Source organism: Struthio camelus, chromosome 13 (assembly GCF_040807025.1).
Source record: "Struthio camelus isolate bStrCam1 chromosome 13, bStrCam1.hap1, whole genome shotgun sequence".
NCBI classification, from domain to species: Eukaryota; Metazoa; Chordata; class Aves; order Struthioniformes; family Struthionidae; genus Struthio; species Struthio camelus.
Window position 1 is genome coordinate 4,796,426 of NC_090954.1, and position 20,608 is coordinate 4,817,033.

The 20,608-nt window shown below is 48.2% G+C and overlaps 1 protein-coding gene across 1 annotated transcript; it reads right to left on the reverse strand.

Moving 5' to 3' along the window:
• Positions 1–5,398: 5,398 nt before the first annotated feature.
• LOC104141065 (leukocyte cell-derived chemotaxin-2-like) lies at positions 5,399–9,486 on the reverse strand. Its single transcript, XM_009670172.2, has 4 exons — positions 9,174–9,486; positions 7,618–7,714; positions 6,999–7,144; positions 5,399–6,041 (listed from the first exon to the last, which is right to left on the reverse strand). Exons 1-4 carry the CDS (start codon positions 9,223–9,225, stop codon positions 5,875–5,877), a joined length of 462 nt encoding a protein of 153 aa, XP_009668467.1. The 5' UTR covers positions 9,226–9,486; the 3' UTR covers positions 5,399–5,874.
• Positions 9,487–20,608: the final 11,122 nt, after the last annotated feature.

Here is a 20,608-nt window from a genome sequence, read left to right on the forward strand (position 1 = left end):
GAAGCACTCCCCAGATCTTAACTCTGTTCAGCAAGGGAGGGAGGCAGGCCGTGTGTGGGGCATCTCTCGATCAAGTGAGGTGAATTCACCTTGTCTGAGAGGGATGGTGCAGTTACAAAAGATAAAAAGCAACCCAAGCAACAACTGTAACGGGAGACTGGCTAATCATTTAAGAGCGCAGATGACAGGGGAATGTAATCTATCCACACCCCGGTTTGACTGCTATGTGCATGTTATGTGACTGTGCCCGCATCCTCTGTAACCAGAGTGGGGCTGCTTCAGAATTTCATAGGATATAGGTGTCAAAGTACTGTTGAGCTCAGCTAGCTACATATTGCACTTTTTTTTCCTACTCTTTGAAAGAAGAGAATTTTTGACTACTGCCTGGTCTTTCTCAGCTATGGGGCCTTCAAACACGGTTTCTGCAATAATGGTCTCTATCTGCCAGCTTTTTAATCCTGCTTTTACTCCAGATTGCCAGTTTGCAGTAGTAGTGTTTTAAATATCTCACTGCGTAAATTTTACCCAAGGCGGACCTACCTTAAAACGTGTTTTCATCGCCTTTTCTAAAGTCATGAGGTCCTAGTGTTACCAAGAAAGGAACTGCAGCACCTCAATCCTCTCGGCTAAGTCTTTTGAGACAGAAAAGTTGTGTATAAAATAAGCTAGACGCACCGACAGGTGAGAGAACAGAAGTACAACTGTGTTGTAGATGCAGAGAAATTGGAAGAAGCTTTTCCTTGACTACTGTTTTGCAATTTGGTATTTTGTAAAACAGCTCATAGCTACCCGTTCTTTGTAATTTTTTTCCCCCCTTCATTTCTGTTGTAGAGCTTACTCCAGGTTGCTAGTAGCTATGCATGCGTGCTTTTTATATTTCCTTCCTAAGAGATTTTAGTAGTATTGTGTCTTGCTCAATTCTTTCTTAAATGAATATGTCAAAATGTCATTTGGTATAATAACAGCTAACACACTTGTGGTAAAGTATCTGTCTTTAAAAAATAGGTTTCAAAGGCATGCTATTGTAGTTTAGATTTAGCAGTGGATTCCCTGTCTTTACTGTGTCGTCTGGCAGGTGTAGGCCTGTCAACCAGGGCATTTGGGGCTGAGGAAGCGATGCAACTCCGTTGGTGGCATTCCTGTGTTGGGCAACAAAGATGTTAATACAACAGTTGGTAGGTGCAGTTGTGAAATAAACTAATGGGCCGCTTAGCACGAAATAACAGAAGGATATGGGACAATCCTCCTCCAGGTTACACGGCCCGTAGGAGCGACGGTTGTGCCACTTCCTTTCCTGCGGTCAGGAGGACCGGGCAGAGAACGGAGCGAAGTCCGTGCCCGGTACTGCAAGGATCCACACGAGGAACAGACGCACCAACTGAGTGCGCTGGGACTGCTTTCTCTTGCGTAAGAGGTGCCTACCCTGTTTTGCTGCTTGACTGTCAGTAATAACTTCTTGGCTATATAAGCCCCTTACGGGTCTCCTGTCGGGCTAAGCAAGAACGCTCTGTAGCTCTTATATTAAGACCCCTGAGGCTTTGATGGAAAAGGGACGGAGTTCAGATATCAGAACCGTACTTCAGACTCTTTAATGACTCGGTGGACCTACTTTACGTAATAGCAGGGTCTAAACGGGAAGTGTTCTGTGTTTTACTTGGGAAAACAATAGAACGATAATGTTGTTTTGAAGAGAGAGAAGCTTCGTTCTGATACAGTTTTCCCATTTCAGGCAAGTTTAACAGAGGAGCTGGAAGTACTCCTTTGTTTCCAAACTGAATGTCGCGATTTTAATGAGTTTTTTTCTTCCTCACCACCTTTTTTCCTTTTGGCCCTAACAGGTAGGTTCAGTTCCTTCCTCTGAACCAGAGTTGCCAGAGTAGCTTAAACTAGCTTAGACTTCACTGGGTTACTAATCAACCTTTTCTGTTCATGCAAAGTCAAATTTTAGAAATACCTCTGCTTAGAGCAGCTGTTTTATAATCAATACCATTTTAAAATTATTTCTAAGATGGTTAGGGTACACTAGAGGGAGATTAAAAAAAAGCTGTGTTTTCAATACCTGCTCCAGTTAATACTGTGATGTGCTATATATCAAATTTTTAAATAAGTGAGAGAACAGTCTGGCAAAACTTACTTTTCTGTGGAAGGCTTAAGAGACGTTTGGGAGTCAGTCAGAGAGGGGAAGAACAAATCTGGGCCTTCTACTAGATGTTTGTGTCTGAGTATTACCTCTGGTTTTGTAAATATAGCTGGTACATCTTCCGTCTCCCAGAACTGCTTGTCTCAAAGCTATTCACAGATCTTTTTTTGTACTGAAACTGATTTTTCGGTAAGTGAACTATTTGACTAGAAAATAAAAACAAGAAAGATTTATTGAGCCCTAACTGCTTGTAATAGTGCTAAAAATATGAAGCATGTAGTTGAAGACATGAGGAGCTGGCACAATCCTCGGGGTGGGAGAGAACAGCAGGTCCCGCCTATTGGAAGAGCAAGAACCAAGTGCTTTTCCTACCTTGTCATCAGCAATGGAAATTGGCCAGTGGCTTTGGTAAAGATATTTCACGCATCGGTCACCTACTGTTTGCTGCTCTGATAACTCAAAATATGTTTTGCTCGTACCCGAGTTGGGAAGCATTAACGTGTTTCTGCTTCTGCTTTGTGTAGCGAGGAGGTTAAAAAAAAAAATTCACTGCCTTCATTTGCCATCGCCTGAGGGACAGGCTTGAGTTAGTCGCTAAGGGGAAGCCCCAAGGTCTGTGCCTTTGAATATGTATAAAGAAGAAGCACAAACAGATTGCTCATCTCTCGCAGACAGGACGAGCAGATGGTAAGCTAGGCATGTCAAGTGGGAATTTTCTTGGTAAAACGGTCTGTAATATGTCCATCTTAAATACAGAAAAAAGAAAAGAAATTGGAAGATAAAATGTTGTGATAAACTTTTTGGAGGAAAAAAATCCTAGCCGGAAAAGTACAAGAAGCACCTGGGAAATGGTAGTGGACGTGGTGGGTGGAAGCATTAATTCATAACTAATTCCAGGATTAAAGGCAGGCCCAAACTCTGCGCACGAGAGCTTGCACGTCTTATTGCTTGGTAACGTTACAGTACCAGAACTGTAAGCTTGCTAGGCTTGTTACTAGGTGATTGGTGAAGGTAAATCTTCCTATCTCTAGATGTATTTTACAGAACACTTAACTTTGCTCGTCTTGGCTAGCCCAGCGTGTTTAGCGTGATGCTCTAAATCAGTTTGGAGCATTTACTTTCCAGGTGATCTGTGTGCATTACATTATTAAAGAACCTTAAAAGCCGTTTGTCTGGAAAATGAATAATAGACTTAGTGTTAATCATTAAAAATCAAATTATGCTTTAGAAATTAACTGTAGAAGAATTTACTTGCGCAATTAGCAGCGTGTGGTTTTCATAGTGAAAATCAAGCTGGCACAATGTAAAACAAATTGCACGCGGTATTTAATCAGGCTTATCATTGCTTGAGAAGGCTGAGATGAGAAGAATTTTGTCACAAAGAGAAGAGAAGCTTTGGCTAGCGGGCTCAGGTTGCAGTATCACCAAAAAAGCAGCAGGTTGCGCTAGTTGATCAGCCAAAAGACATGTTTGGTTACATCATTTTAAATATATAAGTTGCTGTAGAACACCTACATGCATGGCCTTTATCTTCAGCTTATGCTTACCTATGGAAGAAAGTCGTGCTCTTGTACACAACTCTAATTTAAAACTCCACCTGGAATTTCTTTTGCCTTTATTGATATAATTGCTGGGCCTGAGGTATGCAGGTTTTTTGGGAGGATGGAGGAACATAAAAAGAAACTTTCTGCTACCTGTGTCCTGTCTTCTGAGGAAACAGATTGCTGGTTGAATCCTCCAAAAGCCCTTTAATAGAAGGGTATGGTGCAGATTTGGATTATAGCTGGAGCAGTTTGGACTTTGCAGGTCAGGACAAGGCTTGTATCTCTGGCTTGAGGTATAAACGTGGCAACGAGAAGGATCTAAACACTGGAACGGGTTACGCAGAGAGGCTGCGGAGTCTCCTCCGCTGGAGATACTCAAAACCCACCTGGACGCAGTCCTGTGCAGTGTGCTCTAGAAGACCCTGCTTGAGCAGGGGGGTTGCACTAGATGGTCTCCAGAGGTCCCTTCCAACCTTGGCCGTTCTGTGATTCTGTGATCCCAGCACCAGGGTGAACTGATGCAGAAACAAAGCAGTTCAGGATGGTCTGAGTGTACCGACTCTTTCCTAAAAAGCCGGGTGGCCCCCATTACCTCCCTGCAGCATCCCTTCCCATCCCTTTGAGTATTTTGGGAACGGCATCTCTTACCACTCCTAGAAATTGTACTTTCCCTACCTCCTCAGCCGCTGTTATTGGTAAACTGAAAAAATACAGCTAGATTTACTTATATCGTTGGCCACAAGCGTACCTTGAAGTATGAAGTGGCATTTACGTTTTCCTCCTCACTGCAGGAGCCACTGCCCCAGCGTGTCTTTCACTGGAAGTTTTGACTTTTGCCTCATCCTTCTCTTAGGCGCCCAAGCTTTATAATTTCACAAACTGGGAAGTTGCAGCAAAACGGCGGCTCGGCGTCGCGCGAGGGGGAAGCGGCAGCGAGGGCGGGAGGGGAGCGGGAGGTCCAGCCCGCCCCAGCCTCCGGACTCCCGTGGGCAAACCGGAAAGCTTGTCCAGAGGCTTCACGTCCCGCTTCTGCAGGGACAGAGCGGAAAACTGCTCAGCTCTTGTCGTTCATGCGCAGGTGAAAATTTTGTCGTATAAGCTGATTGGAAAGGAGCAGAGGCAGCGCGCGTGCTGAGAGCTGCGTCTCAACAAGCCTCGCGAGCGCCCGGGAGCAGGAAGTGCACTCAGGTCTCTCTGAATTGCAGCAGAGCAGGGTCTCCTATCAGGGAAAAGACGCGCTGGGATGTCTCAGGTGCTATTTTGTACCCGTATCCCTCCCCCGTCCCCGAGGATACCTGTGTCCTGCGCATTAGAAAGCGGGTGGTGGGATCATCTGTGCTCATTAAAGCGTTCCTGCTGCATGTGGCAGCGGCGGGGGACAAGCGTGACAGGGAAGAGCTTACCTGGTGTTAGTCTCTGCCCCTAAAAACCAGTGTTAGATCATGTTCTGACTCCCGTATGGTGACTAAAATCAAGCATAAACGTTAGTGACAAAGAGCAGCCTGGGTGCAGCAGAGGAATCCTCAAGCAGGAGTTTGGAGAAAAAGCAGGGAATTACTTCATGAATGTTTTACATTTTTTTGAGACAGGCTCCAGGAAAGACTTGGGTTTTGGCTTTATACAGGTTTTTTTTCCAAACTGTGTTTAAAAAAAAAAAAACAAAAAACAAAACGCAAGGCAAACTTTGTGACAGCACCAAAGCAACGTGAACCAATTCGGAGTGAAACAGTCCTTTAATAACATCACTGCCCACACATAAGCAAAGTGAAGGTTTTTTGGGCTTACTGAGGAAATCTTGGTACATGGCTGCAAAGAGAGCAGAGAAGCGCTAGACTGTGTGTTACAGCACGGGTTACTGCATTGCTGGTGGGCTTCGGGAGCGCCTCCTTCTGCTGAGCACACGCTCTTCCCTTCACGGTTGCTTCAGCGTTCCTTTGGCTACTACCGCAGCGGGCTGCAGGATGCTGCAACAGCTTTAACGCACGTGTTGCATCTCGCTCTGAGCCCCTTTGTGTTCAGCTAACCACCAGCATTTTGTTCAAGGGTACGTTGCTTTCTTTTCAGAGAGCAGAGCCCCCGTTCAAGGTTAAGTGGCTTCCACTTTACTCAAGCGGCTATCTACGTGCAGGCAGTTTAATGAATATGCAAGCGATGGGCTAAAAGCCTCGTTACTGGTGCACGGTCTTCCCTTTACAAGTTAGGAGTCGGGTCGGTTAGGTCGCAGTTCTGGATGTGGACGTGGGAGGTGATGCCTTGGTACACTTTTTGCATGGGCAGCAGGACACCGATTTTCTCGCCCTTCCTGATGGGGCCGCTGTGCTTGACCGGTTTGATGTAGAACATCTTAACGCAGAATCCTATTCAGAGGGGACAGGAAAGGGGGGGAAACCGCTGCTCCCATGAAATGGTTCAGAAACCTGACAAAGTCATAAAATTCAGTAGCAAAATGTAAATGACGGGACAGTAAGGTCGTTTGAGCTACAGCAACAGGAAAAGTTGCAGAAAACGTGATGCTACAATAGCATCAAGAAGAGATATTAGGAAAAGGAATGATCTAACAGGGAGAAGAGTGAGGAAGGGGGATCGATGTGAGTAAAACTGCATGAGCAAGGAAAAGGCACACTACTGTTCCTTCAAGTATCCAAAATGTGCAAATTCACCAGCCTTACCCCCTTTGATATTTTTAATGGGGCTGAAATGCTGTAATCTGTAGTTGCCACCTTCATCCCTTGTTCCCCTAGTGTTTGAAAGGATGATTAACCACAGCTGGTTCACGCACAGATCCATATTCCTCACCATCAGTGGCGCATAGAGCACAGCCCGGTTACGTGCGCAAGAGGCTGCAGCCACGTTTGGGTATTAGCTGTAAACGCTATTGTGGAAGGTTGTTTTTAATAGGGCCTCTGATTGCTGTCAAAATTACAGGATAATCCAACGGGATGTAGCTCGTTTGCTCTTGCTATGACTCAGGCATCCTGCTATGTTTCATAACATTAAGTAGCTCAAAGCATCCTATTGGCCTCTGGTGCTGGCTGGATTTAACAGGACTCCTAGGAACCGGCTCCCCAAGGCCTCCTGTTGGATCTCTGCTTTCTGGAAGCATTTGCTGGCTATTGTCGCTCAATCTAGTGAGTGCTCTTTTCCAGTATAAACAGAGCCTAGATTTCTAGATTATCCTTTCTCTTGGATTCCTATGCTACAAAACTGCAGTTCTGGCCAAGTTCACGATTTTGGGCTCATTTTAAAGTCCTACAATTGAACTGGAGTGCTCTGCAATCAGGGTTTGTAAAGGCAGGGTCCTTTAGCTTTGGTACCTGATCCAGAAAGCTGAACTCCATCATCGATGGCATTGCCATTGCCGTACGGTCTGGCTTGTCTGTCGATCTGCCCCGTGAACGGTGCGTAGACTGTGGACCCATCCTTGCACACCACATCCACCCCTCTGTGTTGCCCCTTGCCTCTGGAAAAGAAGAGCAAAGCATCCACATGTCCGTACGCAGCAGATTTGCACCTGGCCTTCTAGCTGGGAACCTAAAAGGAGCGCAAGTGCTCCGGGGCAAAGCTGCGTTGCCTGGTGGGAGCCCGCATCTGCCCAGCGACGGCTTGGCAGATGGAGTCGTCTTTGGGTCTTCAATAGAAGACTGCAAATACAGTAGTGTGGTCTAAGGAAATGAGAGGAAGGTAAGATACTGTTTTCCAGTGGCTAATATTGCTAGATAAAAAGGGCAAGCTCCATGGACACGGTTCCAAAGTTGAAATCCCTTTGTGTCTGGGGGAGCCCAGTGGAAGCTTTTCCAGAGGATTTTAGTCTCTGAGAGCACCAAGTCTTCCACCCCCCACCGTGTTCCTCCACCCCCTTTTTTTTTAAGGGTTTGTTTTGGTTTTAGGAATTTCTCCACTGCAACACCGCCTCCCATCTTCCCAGCTGAGGACCTGGGGTCGTTGTATCTACCGCAGCCCTTGGAGTCGCAGCCTCTGATTTTGTTTGCAGGTTGACCTGAGCAGATATTTGCCCATTGTGCTGCAGCAGCTGGAAAAAAAGGAAAGAGAAGAGCAAAATATGAAACCTCCAGGCTAATAAGGGGATTTCCCAGGTCCCGTTATTTCACAGCTGCTTCTGCTAAGTTCCATACAGAGCTAAATGAAAACTTGAAGGCCTGATTGAAGGTCTGTTAAAATTGATAGTAAGTCTCCTCTGGACTTTGCTGCAACCATAGATCAGGCTTCAGGGCGCTAGATGGTAAGTTAATTTTAGGAATGCAATAAGATAGATCTTTTTTTGTTTTACGTTTTGTCCAGTGACATCTGAGGGCACTTAAAGCAGTGACGTTAAAGCAAAAATACAGAAGAAATGATAGAGAATAGGTCTGGAGGGGATTTTGCCCCCAAGATGGGCACGTACCACAGACGTGGGACTGGAGCAACGGGAGGCCCTGGCCTGCAGGTGAACCGATTCACCCCTGGATCTTGTGACACTGAACCTTAACTGTGAAAAGATTGGGCTGAGAGAGACCCAGCAAGCCCATTCCTATTCCCTAATGTGAGATCCAGTCCCAAACAAAGGCTGTCATCGAGCTTTTACTAATTACGTTTTCTACCTCCCAATGCTTCTATATTATTGGTTGACAGCAGAGTTGCAGCCAGAATGGTACATCTTCATATTTCTTATTGCAGTCTCCAGCTGTCATCCCCCACAGTCAAAATCCTGCTGCTCCTATGGCTCCAGCGTTGTCCTGAGAGAAGAAGGCGTTTAAAGGGGACGACGGGGGAAAGGCAACGCCTGGCTCAGGACCTTCAGCAAGCTCCTACCAGCCCTGCTCGCCCCACCAACGTGACGGGGGGTTTACACGTGGTGCTGCTGCTCGCCATGGTCCCGAAGGGCTGAGAACAGGGCTGGTGCAGCGAGAAGCAGCAAGCTGAAGGTCGTCCCCCTGCGTGAGCAATGCAGCCACGCGATCCCTATCGGTCTCTGGGAGTCTACGCAAATGGAGGAAATTATATGTTTGCATTAGAAAGACGGGTGTTAAAAGGATACAGGAAACCCCTAATGCCTTCCTCGAGCAAAGCAGTCCTTTGCTCTAGGTATTCTTCATTTATTTTAATGAATTATGTATTCTTTGTGAAAGCAAAGGTGATAACATTAAATACAGAAACATCTATGGGAACACTTTATGCTCAGCAGGCTGATCTTTAAGTAAAAGACTTCTAAGAAAAAATACATGCTGTTAATAATTGATATGCTTTAACCTACCCTTTCTTATTCAATCACCGTAGATTATTACTCCTCAAAAAATTTCACTACAACTCCTTACCGCAACTAAAAAGGGTTTCCCATGCAGGTTTCTATGCAATGTGAGGGGAGTTATTTTTGAAAGCCGAAAATGACAGTCAAGAACAAATCCATTCCTATATCCTTACAGATTCAGCAAAAAAAAAAAAAAAAAGGCAGTTTACAAGGAGCAATGTTTACAAAAAATCTGCTAACTTACCACTGCAGATTGCAATCGCAAAAATGACTGCTGTGACTCGATGCATTTTCATGTGCCTTGGGAGCTCTGTTTTCACACTGAAAGGTCTAAAATACTTTGCTTTCTATTTATACATCCCAACAGAGGCTGTAGCCAATTTTTCCAGCCAATCAGAAAATTTACGTGGCAGTAGTTCTTTTGCTTCCCGATTCAAGCCAAACAGCAAGAACTGACAACAACCGTGGCTTTGAGGTGTACCAACAGCCCAGCTAATTGGTGGTGTAGAGACTCCAACCTATTTAGCAACAGTAGCTAAATACTATTTTGTTTACAAGTGAACGCTGACTTTTAAAACCAGACTTGAAGGACAATTTGTAGCTATTTCTCTTCATTCCTGCCTCTTGCACAATCCTGGAGTGTAGCAAGATAATTTGGGTGGAGAAAGGGAATAAAATTCAAATGAACTTTAAAAATAGCTGGGCAGATAAATACCTCGCACTCCCACCACTGCTGCTGCTGCTGCTTCTTGGAAGAAGTTGAGTCGGGCGGCTTCATCCTTGGACCACTCAACTTTGTGCTGGTAAAGCTATGTATTCTGATCAGGCAGCACATCAAACGAGACCTTTTTACCCCATGTTTATCAGCCAGCTTTATTATGCCCCCAGATACTGCCGTGTCACTGATGAGACACCTTCAGCATGACCCGGGGGAGCGACACATGTTTACAATCTTTGCTGTGCCTGAATGGAAAAAGTAAGAAACCCTATAATATTGTGGCTGAACCAAATTACAGGAAATTCAAGAAATAGAGAGCCCTGGAGCACGAACAAGGCCATCGCAGGAGTTATTTCTGGGAAGGGAGGGAATGTGATCCATTGGTTTATAGCCAGGAGCTTGAAGTTGTTTGTCGTCTTGGCTCTTCAAGGGCCTGGTCTGTGCCACTATGGAGCTGCTGACCGTTTTGTTTCTCTGTGCAATAAAAAATAAAAACCAAGGATGTGTACGACTTTGTGTTGGGGTACTCAGTTGTCATGCTGTGCCCTTGCCATCTCTCTTTTGTGGCATTTCTCTCTGTGTTATCACATGGATGGACAGAGACTGGCCATACAACCCAAAAATGAACCGGAAGAAGTGTGTAGGTGCAAGGGATTCAAATGTATCTTCACCAGCAATGTTGATATCAGCTGCCAGTGGGTGTGCAGCTGAACATAAATTGTGTTTTACAGGAAAAGAAGGTGATCCCATCAGGATATCTTCAAGACATGCATGCTACCTTCTCCCTTCCCCCTTTCTCAGCAAAGTATCGTGCAACTATGTCACTTAAGTTTGTAATACGGTAGTAGTGATAAGGAAGCAGGGCGGCTTGGACAAAACCAGTCAAAGCCTGGCTAGAGGGAGCTTTTGCTGCCTGGATGGAGACTTCAGCGAGCTCAATGCTATGTGAGGTGTTTCGGCTCCAAACAACCCAGTGCAAATCCAGCCAGGTTAGGAGGAGAGCTGAGCAGGCCCTGCGAGGGAAGGGATTTTCAACTGCTCACCAACAAGCTTCTCCAAGGGATTTGGGTGAAAGGAAATCCACGTCTTGTAGGCAGAAGATGACACAAGGACGCGGCCAGCCTGTCCCTTTCCCCCCTGGGAAAAGCAGAGAAGGAAGGGCATGAGCCAGTGCCTTCCCCACCTCGTGCTCCCACGTGAAACCCTGCTCCGTTTTCTCTCCGGAAGAGGCCCTCCACTTTTACTATTTTCCTGTTCATCAGATGTAGAGGGGGAAAATACATTTGAGTGTAACATTTTGAAACAGTACATTTAAACAGAATATGCAAGAAAACTAATACCCAGCGCTCTGTACAATGTTTCTCATGCCTAGGTCTCAGCTAAACCAGTTTAGATAAAATAGCATTATCTCAGATTCATTTTGTTAATTACTAATTCTGTTAGAGACTTACCAATTGACATCACAGAGAAGAAAAGACCGAGTGAAGTAATTCTGTGCAGCTCATCAGAAGCCTGCACTCAGAAAACTAGCTTTTGTTCTTTAATCTCTTACTAATAAATACCCTGAAGGCCAAAGAGTTTTCTCCCCATCCAGTTTCAAGCTGCACATTAAGTTTAGTGCGAAGGAGGCAAACTTACCACGCTGAGATACAGCAGGGATACCACTGGCTTCAAGGGCGCTCTTCAAGCGCAAAACTAAGCCGTAACTTGCCTATTTACGCACGGAGTCTCGAACCAGACGTTTCCCTGGGGACTCAGAGAAGGTAGCCCCAGTAGCTAACTTCTGTTCGTGTCCTCAATCAGCGGTGTCACCAATGAGCTTGGGCACGCAAAGCTTTGAAAATGTGCATCTGCTCATGTTTAACACAGAGAAATTAGCATTAAGGGCTTTTTCGGAAATCTGGGTTTCCCAGGCTGGCCGTTGGTTTCGTCGGGGTCCTTTAATAAAATACTTCTTGGCTTGCTCCAGGGCACGAAGAAGAGGAAGACTGCTAACATCTGCCAGGCATGACTCCCTGTACCCTCCCTGCGAGAGCTTTTGACTTTGTTTTGATTTTGGTAAGTGAGTCGAAAAGTTTGTACTGAGCTAATTGAGTGCGTTAAGCTTGGTAAGGACTAAATTATGTGCTGACATTTTAAGTTATTGCCTGAGATGAAGATCAGAGCGATAAGGGGCGATGAACGTGGACTTTGCGCAAGCGGTGCAAGAGCAGGGGGTTTCTCGCTCGCCTGCCGCACGCCCGCTGCACGCCTTTTACGGGAGCTGGCGGGCGGCTCCCGGGTCTGGAGAGCATCGCAACGACTGAAGCAGTGCAGATCCTCTTTCCGTTTCTTGACACTTCTCCTCGCTGGGAGCCGTAGCCAGAGTTGTTTTGTCTTTGCAAAAAGCCCAGTAGCAAAAGATGGCAGCAACTGGCAGTTATTTAATTCTGCATTGATGGCAGGTGTGTGAAAGTTAATACAGGGAGCATGATGGGCAAAGCCCAAGGTAGAGCCCTTGAAGGTCCATTTGGAGAGAAGGTGTGGGAAGCCATGTGGCAGGTAAGTGGAGCAGGGCAGGGCTTGGCTTTTCTTTCCCTTGCACAGTGAGTGCTGGGAGCTATCAAAAAATAGAAGGAAAACGCGTGTGCCTAGGAAAGGTGATCCACTTCAGCAAGAGCTGCAGAGCCTAGGTACCACGCAAGGTGCATGCCCAGAGAAAAAGCAAGAGGAGGAAAAAGAGATTATTCCCCATCGTCTGATGAATCTCCTCAGCTTCGCAGGGGACGCTGTATTTTGTGATTAGCAGGTGTAATTACTGTGCTGCCCTCCTCATGTAGGAAAGTACTGTTTTATACCTGCGGAGATGAGGTTCCCAGGAGCAAATTCACTGCAGGACTGGGAGGCCCAGAGGCTCTGCAGGTAGCCCGGGGCCTTGGTGGGCCTTGGTGGGCTGAGCAGTGCTGGGAGGTGGTACCGGTACCTGCGCGTCTGAATCCTGGGCATTTAAATACTCCTGTAAATCTTTCCCAGAGCAAGCCAGGAGTTTTTCCAGGATTTCAGAAACTCTGTAGTAGAGCCCCAAAGGGGAGCCGAATAGCCCCTTTTGACGTTCTGCCGTTGCTGGGTCTGTCTGGGGGCGGTGGCTCGGCCCGGGGCATGGGCAGAGGGTGAGCACCTTGCTCAGGAGCCGGCCACCAGGAAGGACCTCCTGATTGCAGGTTGGTGCTTCACGGGGTTTTGCCTCTGACTTCCAGGAGTCAAGATTTCACCCCAGCCCTTCAGTAACGCCGCCCGGCAGGGTGATTTAATGGGGGTTGCGAGGAAGTAAAGATCATTTCTGTTGTCTCGCTGCCGTTTGGAAAGCGTGGGGAGGGAATTTGTTTCTCATCCCCCGTGGTTGCTCTGTAACAATCCGTTTTACAACTTGTTTAATCGCTACCAAGCAGAGCGAAAACGTAGCAAAGCGGCAAGCTGCTTGCCTACAAATACGCCCAACAGCACAATCAAGTTAAACGTCATTTAAATAAGATCAAATTTAAAAGGCAATGACATTAAGTCCTAGCCCCAAAACTTATCCACATCCCTGAAAACAATTTCCAAAACTGTAGCCACGCTGCGATCTAATAAAGGTCTCGTTACAGAGAAAGCGTCTGCCTCGAAGCCTGCCGTTTAGCGATAGGAGGTTTTTCCCCCCTTATGGAAGGGATGCAAACAGCCGTCATAGCTGCGTTTCTGTTTTACAAATAAAGTTCCAAGACGTGACTCAGTTTGCTGGCTACGCTCGAAAGGGTGTGAGCTCTCAGCCCAACTGGCACATGCTTGAAAACACTCTTAGCTCCTTCCCACCCCCCCACCCCGACACCTTCGTTTTTGGGAGGAAAAAAAAATAAATTGGCAGAACAGGATGTTCCAGAGTATCGTGGTGCCCAAAAGCAGCTGTCTCCTCTGCCTCCCCTTCTCTGATAAAGCTCTTGAACCTTTAGAGAAATAGGAACCAGTTCAATGCCAACTTTTTTGTTTTTAAAGAGGGATTTTTTTTTTCTGCCTGCCTTGACATTTAATGGACTCCTGTAATGCAGCATCAGGCTCGCATAAAGGGCGCTGAGGGGAGCGATGGTGAGGAAACCCGATATGATTAATAAGAGCAGTTTGGAGGGAGCGTTGCAAAGTTACGCAGGGAAATAGTTGGGAAACGTGCAGCCTGGGGGAAAAGCGGGGTGTTGCGCTTCCTCGGAAAGCCTTGCTTCAAGCCGTGGAAACGCACGGTGGTTTGTTTTCATTAGTTAACGCAGCTGGGGGGGGGGGCATGCGCAGGCGTGAAAACGCGCTTGGAGCTGCCGCGTTGAAGGCAAGCGGGGCGCCGGGGGCTCCCGTCCGGCGAGACGCGGCTCGGGCGGGCGCCGTTGCGGCCGGGCTGCGCTCGGGTCCGCCGCTAGCTCGCAGCGGGTCCTGCAGAGCTGCCACCGGCTCTTTCCGAAAGCTGCGAGGCCTGGCCCGCCGCTGGCCCAGCTGCGGCTCCCGCGGCGCAGGGGCTGCCCCGGGCGCCGCGCGACCCCAGGCACCGGCCGGCTCCTCGCCGCCGGCGCCCGGGCAAGCGGGCAGGACCGGCCGCAGGCAGCGATGCCGCTCTGGAGCATCTCCGGAAAGCGGGCGAATACGGTCCTTCCAGGCAGCCCTTCCTGAGCGCCCCCGTGTCTTTTCTGTATATAAAGCATGTGTGTGTGTGTATATGCATATATTTTTCCCTCTGCTTTTTGGGGTTTTTTTGCGGTTGGTTTTGGTTGTCTGCCTCGTGCCCGTAACGCGGTTCCCGCCACCCTCGGCGTTCGCGCGGGGAAAGGCGGCCCCGGCCTCCCGGCGATGCTCCTGCAGCGCTTGGGCAGCGGCAGCGCGCGCGTCTGCAGTACACCGAGACCGGAGAAAAAGGCTAAAAATAAACGATACGGCTCTTGCACTGCTTATTATCCTCTTTCCTATTCAGCTGGCTTTCTTTCACCTTTTAAAAAGAGCTGGGTCTTTTAGGAGCTGCGGACCGAGGGCACGTGGTGCGGGAGCTGGGGCCGGGGCAGAGGGCTTTGCCCACCGACCGTGGCACCCAGCCGGCGGCGGCGATGCCGCGCGCGGCCCGAGCCCTCGCAGGGAACGGCCCTCGGCCCGTCTCTGAGAGCAACCCGTGCGCTCGGAAACCACCGTCCAGCCTTAAAGTGCTGCTGAGCGTTTAAGCTATCGCTTAGGATATTTTTAGTGTTGGGGGGAAAAAGTTGCTGAGTCTAGGTCGAGTAACCCCTCCTAAAGTCAACGCTGCTGAGTCACAGACGCGAACGTGTGCTTAAACGTCCTCCTAGAACGGCGCTTCTCTGCGCTCTGCCCCGTGTCCGAGCCCCAACGTTGGAAAGCGTCTCCGCAGAGGAGAATTGGGCCGGGGGTACAAATACAGCGAAAGCCCAGCTTGCTTTAATAGTGCAAGTAGTAAAGTCCGCTGCTGCTAAAAAGTAGATGATCCGTCTAAATAGCGTTTCTCTTCCGCACGTGCCTATGTTGCGCCGTGCCTGCCTCGTGCAGAGCGGAGGCAAGCGGCGCCGAAGCCGGTGCCCTGAGCGGCCAGCGCTCTTCAGGGCTGGGAACAAGTAGCGTTGCAGCCCCCCCCTTTTTCTTTTTTTAAACATAGATATTTTCTTAGTAGTGGTAAGGTATGATTAAACTGTTGTGGGCCCGTGAGAGGAGGAAGACCTGGGTGAAATCCTTGCTGCAAGGAGAGGGAGAAGTGAGTGCATCCGAGACCCACAAATTGCAAAGCAGGAGGGGACCACTTGACAAACATCCTGTTTAAATCAAGCGCTGCCAACCAGCATCCAAGGAAAACCTTTTCCTCTGGGTTATGAGCGTCAGAGCTAACGACCCGTGTGGCGTTAACGACCTGTGCCGCGTCCTGAGCACCTCCGGGGCTCTCCCGGCCGTGGGTCGGGCGACACAGTTGCTTTGCGATGTCTTAAACGTCGATCCCAGCGGGATTGGCCACCCACTGCCGAATACGTGCTTCGGGTAGGATAGCTGGGCTGCGGATTTGTAGAAAGTCCCTCCTCGCGCCGTTAAATCCACAGCTCGTTCTTCACCCTCCTGTCTTAATATCGCTTGAATTGCTGATTTTCCTGTACGGCTTCTCTTGGAAACAGTATTTCTTGCTATGCAATTTCCTGCCGTCACAGGCTGTCTTGGGGAGCTTAATTAAAGCCTCCCCAGGTGTCACCGCATCAAAGCGTTCTCCTCGGGTTTGTGGGTTTTTTTTTGTTTTTGAGAAACCATCAAGCGTCTGCAGGCAGCCTGCCGCGCTCCTGCAGCTCTGATAAGAAATTCCTATTTGTTCCGGGTGGTTAAATGTATGGAAAACGCAATGAAAATGCAAAAGAAAGGTCCTTCTTGGGCTCACGGCCTTTGCGAGACGGGGGAGGCGTGCGGCTGCGAACCCCCAGCGCCTGCCATGCGCCGGGTGGGGATGCCTCTGCTCCTGGGTACCTTGGCGCCTCTGTCCCCGGAGCCCTTCCCAGTGGTATCTAGGCTCCAGAGGTATTTAATTTGGATCACCGTTAGAAGAAAAGTTGTCGCTGATTCATTCGCTCCCGGTCCTGGCTCAGGCTGTGTTTAGCGCTCGCGGTATTCGGACGCGGCTCGCGGTGCTCGGCAGCTCCCGCTGGGGTGGGAGATGTTTGGTGGCATGTCATGATTTCACCCGGGCTGTGCAGTCCCTTAGGGAGCACGAGATGTTTTTAGAAAAAAATATCTCCTCTCGTACAGGACAACATGTTACGTATTAAGTTTGTCTAAATGGCTCTTTTCCGCGCTCTCCGGCAGAGGGTGCAGTGGCTTTTCGTTTCTGCACAGCTGATTTTCTGGGAAAGCGTGTCTCTGCCCTCACGGGAGCTTGTCCTTTTTTAAAAAGAGAAAAGGAGATTGCAGGGGACTTTGCTGTTTGAAAACTAAAGTTATTTAACGTCCACATCAAAAGCAATTCCAAACAATATTTGCCCAGCCAGGCAGGAGGAATTGGGCACGGCAATCACGTAGCCCTTCTCCGTAGGACTCGCTTCTCAGGTCGCTTGGTTGTAATCCCTGTAAATCACCTGGCTTCCAAAGCAACCAGGCAAAAGCAGTTCCCCTGCTGGCACGGGTCAGCAGGACAGCGCTCGGGAGCGAGCGGGCGCTCGAGTGAGCATGGCCGGTCTCGACACTTCTTTCCCGAGTCCAACCGCAGGGCCACCAGCAGCCGGCGGGAGCTGCGCCCTCGGCCGTCCCAGGCTGCCTCGCTCAGCGTCTTTGGGGACACGCTGGCACCTTTGCACGCTGCTAGAAGCCGCAGAGGATAATTTTACTAGATTACGGACCAGCGGCTGATGCTGAAGGCAGAGTCGATCGAGGCCTTGTTATTCTCATAGTGGGCTTTTGTACCAGGCTTACCCACCGGTGAGCAGTGTGATACAAATGCCAAGTCTCCAGGAAGTTCCCAAACCCTTTACAGTGGTATGGTATTTATTTATTTTATAGTGCTGGTTATGATTGACAGTAATTGGCATGGGAATAATGAGGCCTGCAAAAATTATCTGAGGGTTTGCAAAGTCTGCTCTTTGCCAACATCCAGCGTGCAAGCAGTGCATCTCAAAAGGGAATGGACTCTCGTGGCCTCTTTTTAAGACCTGTTATGTTGCAACTCAGTGCAGCCTAATTAGATTCAGCCTCCTAATTCGAGTCTATATTCCCCTCATAATGAGCTACAGATCTAAATTAAATTGTGTTCCCCATGAAAAAAAAATTTTCAAACTCTCCTTATTTGCATGCTGCTTACAAAGATTAGGGAAGGGATACTGGTGAGTGTGTCGTGAGCCACATGCCAAAGCTATTCCTCTTGCAGAGGAGGAGAGTGCCAGGAGCGCCTCAGTGCTGCGTGCTGCCTGCACCCAGGCAGAGCATCCCTTCCCGCTGCCAGCCGCTGCAATAACAGTGTGCCTTAATCTAGCAACAGCCAAAAAGCAATCTACTTCCAGCAGGAACCGTACTGAGCAGTTCAGCTCTTGTATTCAGACCTGCTGCTTTTGTTGCATCTCAGGACCATGCCAAGGACCTCAGCTACAACCTGAGGCTACTCTCTCTTTACTTCCAGGTTGCGTGATTATGGATTTTTTTTAGAGTTTAATGTAGATCTCAGTAAAGGGCATACTAATGTGTTTGAACATTGCTATTCCTTAAAAAGAAGAAGATTTCTTGGCTTCTGTTTTAAATGCAGTGCTCCTTCGTGTCTATCTGTGCCTATACGATCCTTGTTCTTACACTGAGACTTCGGCACCTTCCGCTGAACCTGCTCAGATATGTTCGGCTCAGATGACCTGGCTGTAACGAATGCACAGTTCCTTGACTTTAGTCTCCTAGTAGAAAGAGAAGATGAGTCACTCTTGCTTCCTCCCTCCCTTCCTGAAGAACTGGCCTGGGAAAATGGGGTGAACTTCCGACATCTGTGGAATGGACAAACAGCCAACGCTGGTCAGCATTGCTGCTTCATAGTTATTTGCAGTGTGAGTCAAAGCTGATTCAGTGTGAAAGGATATTTCAGTATGTTCACTTCCAGTGGTCATTCTTCCACTGAAAGGCCACCAGTCTTTCCCTCTTTGTTGAGGATGTCCCAGAAAGCTGTAGCATGACAGCATGGAAGAATATGATCTGAGTAGGACGGCTTCAGTGTTGGCTGGGATGAATTGGTGTGGAGGAAAAACAAGATCATTTCACCCATTCCTCCAAGCAAAAACTTGTCTCCCATCTTCCTTATCTTCCATGCAATGAGATGCACCTTGCAACCCATGCTGGCCTCCCCCCATGGGGAAAGTCCTTGCATAGCTGCCTTAAAAGCATCTTTCATGACATTTCCAGTGGAAGAGAAACCAAAAAGAGGCTCTTCTCTAATGAACTGGAGTCTTTAGAGGTTTACCCCCACCCCACTTCAGCTTTGGTGGTAGACACTTCTGAATAACCTTCGACCAGCTGTTGCTGGTAATTAGTAGGTGATTTATTAGTACTTGGGGGTCAGAGCTCACAGTCAGTATTTCCCTACGGACCATACCTCCAGTCCAGCCGCAGACAAGCGGCACCATGCGATGCACTGACTGACCCGTGTCCTGCCCTCTCTACCTCTTTGGGGAAAGAAGCCCCAGCTCCACCATGTCACCATGCTTCCTAATGAAAAGTTCAAACCCTGACTTAACTATGTATATGGTCTTCAAAAATGGTGAAGCACTGTTTTCCTACTAAAATGTGATTCCACCCCTCCCTGCAAGCGAGCCCTCATTTTCATTCTCTTTGGGAAACATACATTTCTTTTAACTTCTGTTTCTATCCTGGTCTCAGTCTTTTACATTTGCAGTTAATTGCCTTCTTTAAAGATAAACAGAGAAGTCTTTGATTTACTAGATTGGATAAATTCAATATCTTTCCCAGGAACAGTGGCTCAGTGTTTCATAACAGTAAGTTCAAATGCTTGAATGATATAATTTCCTCACTTCTGACACTCATCAAAATCAGTGTATTGCCTCCAATTTGGTCTCCTTCGTATCCGAGTGGCAAGCTTAGCATAAATTTTATCCACTTTAAACAATGGTTGTGTTTGCCACAGTGTCCTAAAGCTGCAAGGTCTGATTCGTGATATGAATAACATGCACAGTTGGACACCTACATTAACTATGTATGATGAGATCACTTCCAGTAAAATCTTGAAATGCAGTAATGTGAAAAACATCTGGTTGTTGTGCATTTGATTTAAAGTTGGAAGTCTTGGACAAAAGGACTATATATTTATTAATGAGTTCTGTGCTTTGTGGAGGTTTCCATGCAATTTATTCATCAGACTTCAAAAGCAAGACAGCCTCCTGATTGAAATTAGCTTATTAAACATCAAAAGTAGGAAAATATATGAGCTCTTGGTTAAAGTCAATTATGGCATTAGGCTTTAAAAAATGCATCCACATTTGGCATGGTGATTCCCTGCCCATCCCTCCTATGAACCCACCATCGAAGCAGTATGCGCCTGTGCGGTTGTGCCTGTGCCAAAAATAAATCCGGAGAGATTTGGATCCTGGGAGTTGGCCACATAAACTAATGCTGATTCCCTAGACAGAGCTCCTGGTGCGTGTACGAGATGTAACACCAGAACAGGGGATCCAGGGGCTCCTGTGGCGTCATCCTGCAGCCAGCTTCAAAAGTCTGAAACCCTGCGGGGTGGTTGTCTGACATCTCTTCCCCAGAGCAAGGAGAAGCAAGGACAACCTCATGATAGTCCAAACCCTCATAATAGCCTCCTTCAGATCGTCTGAGATGCATCAGAGCATCTGGCAGGTCTCCACTGCTCCCGGCTCCCCCTCGCTCACTGCTGCATGGGGAAGGAGAGTCCAGACCCTGAGTCTGCTGCTTTCTCATAGCTTGCTTTAGAGTAAATCGTTCCCAGACGTTCCTGGTCTCTGCCGCTCCAGAGGGAGCATGGCTTTCCCATTATCCAAAGAGATGATGAGTAGGAGCTGTGTCCTCTCTGGGGTGGCATGATGGGGGAAGAAGAGAAAACGTGGGACGGCAAAGATGTCCCTCCAGCATGTGCTGAAAATGTCACTGGGGCTGCCCACCCCTCCCAGCTGGCTCTTTCCTGCACTTTATAAAAATTTCCTTCTGTTTGTAAATCATCTCCTTCCTGAGGCTCTCGGCTCCGTGGGGGAAGCTGTGACGGAGCCGGCGAAGATGCAGCAGCTGCAGGTGCTTCCAGCTCCCGCGCTGGCAGGGGCTGAGTGGCGGCCGGGTGCGCGGGCGCCCGGGACGGGATGGGGACTTGCGTCAGCGGGGTCTGTGCCGGTTTTTGCACGCGGCAGCTGGGTTTTGGTACGGTTCCCACGGGGGCAGTTTGCTGCCGGCGCTGCGTTGCGCCCCGGCGTTACGTGTTGCTTCCTCTGCCCTTT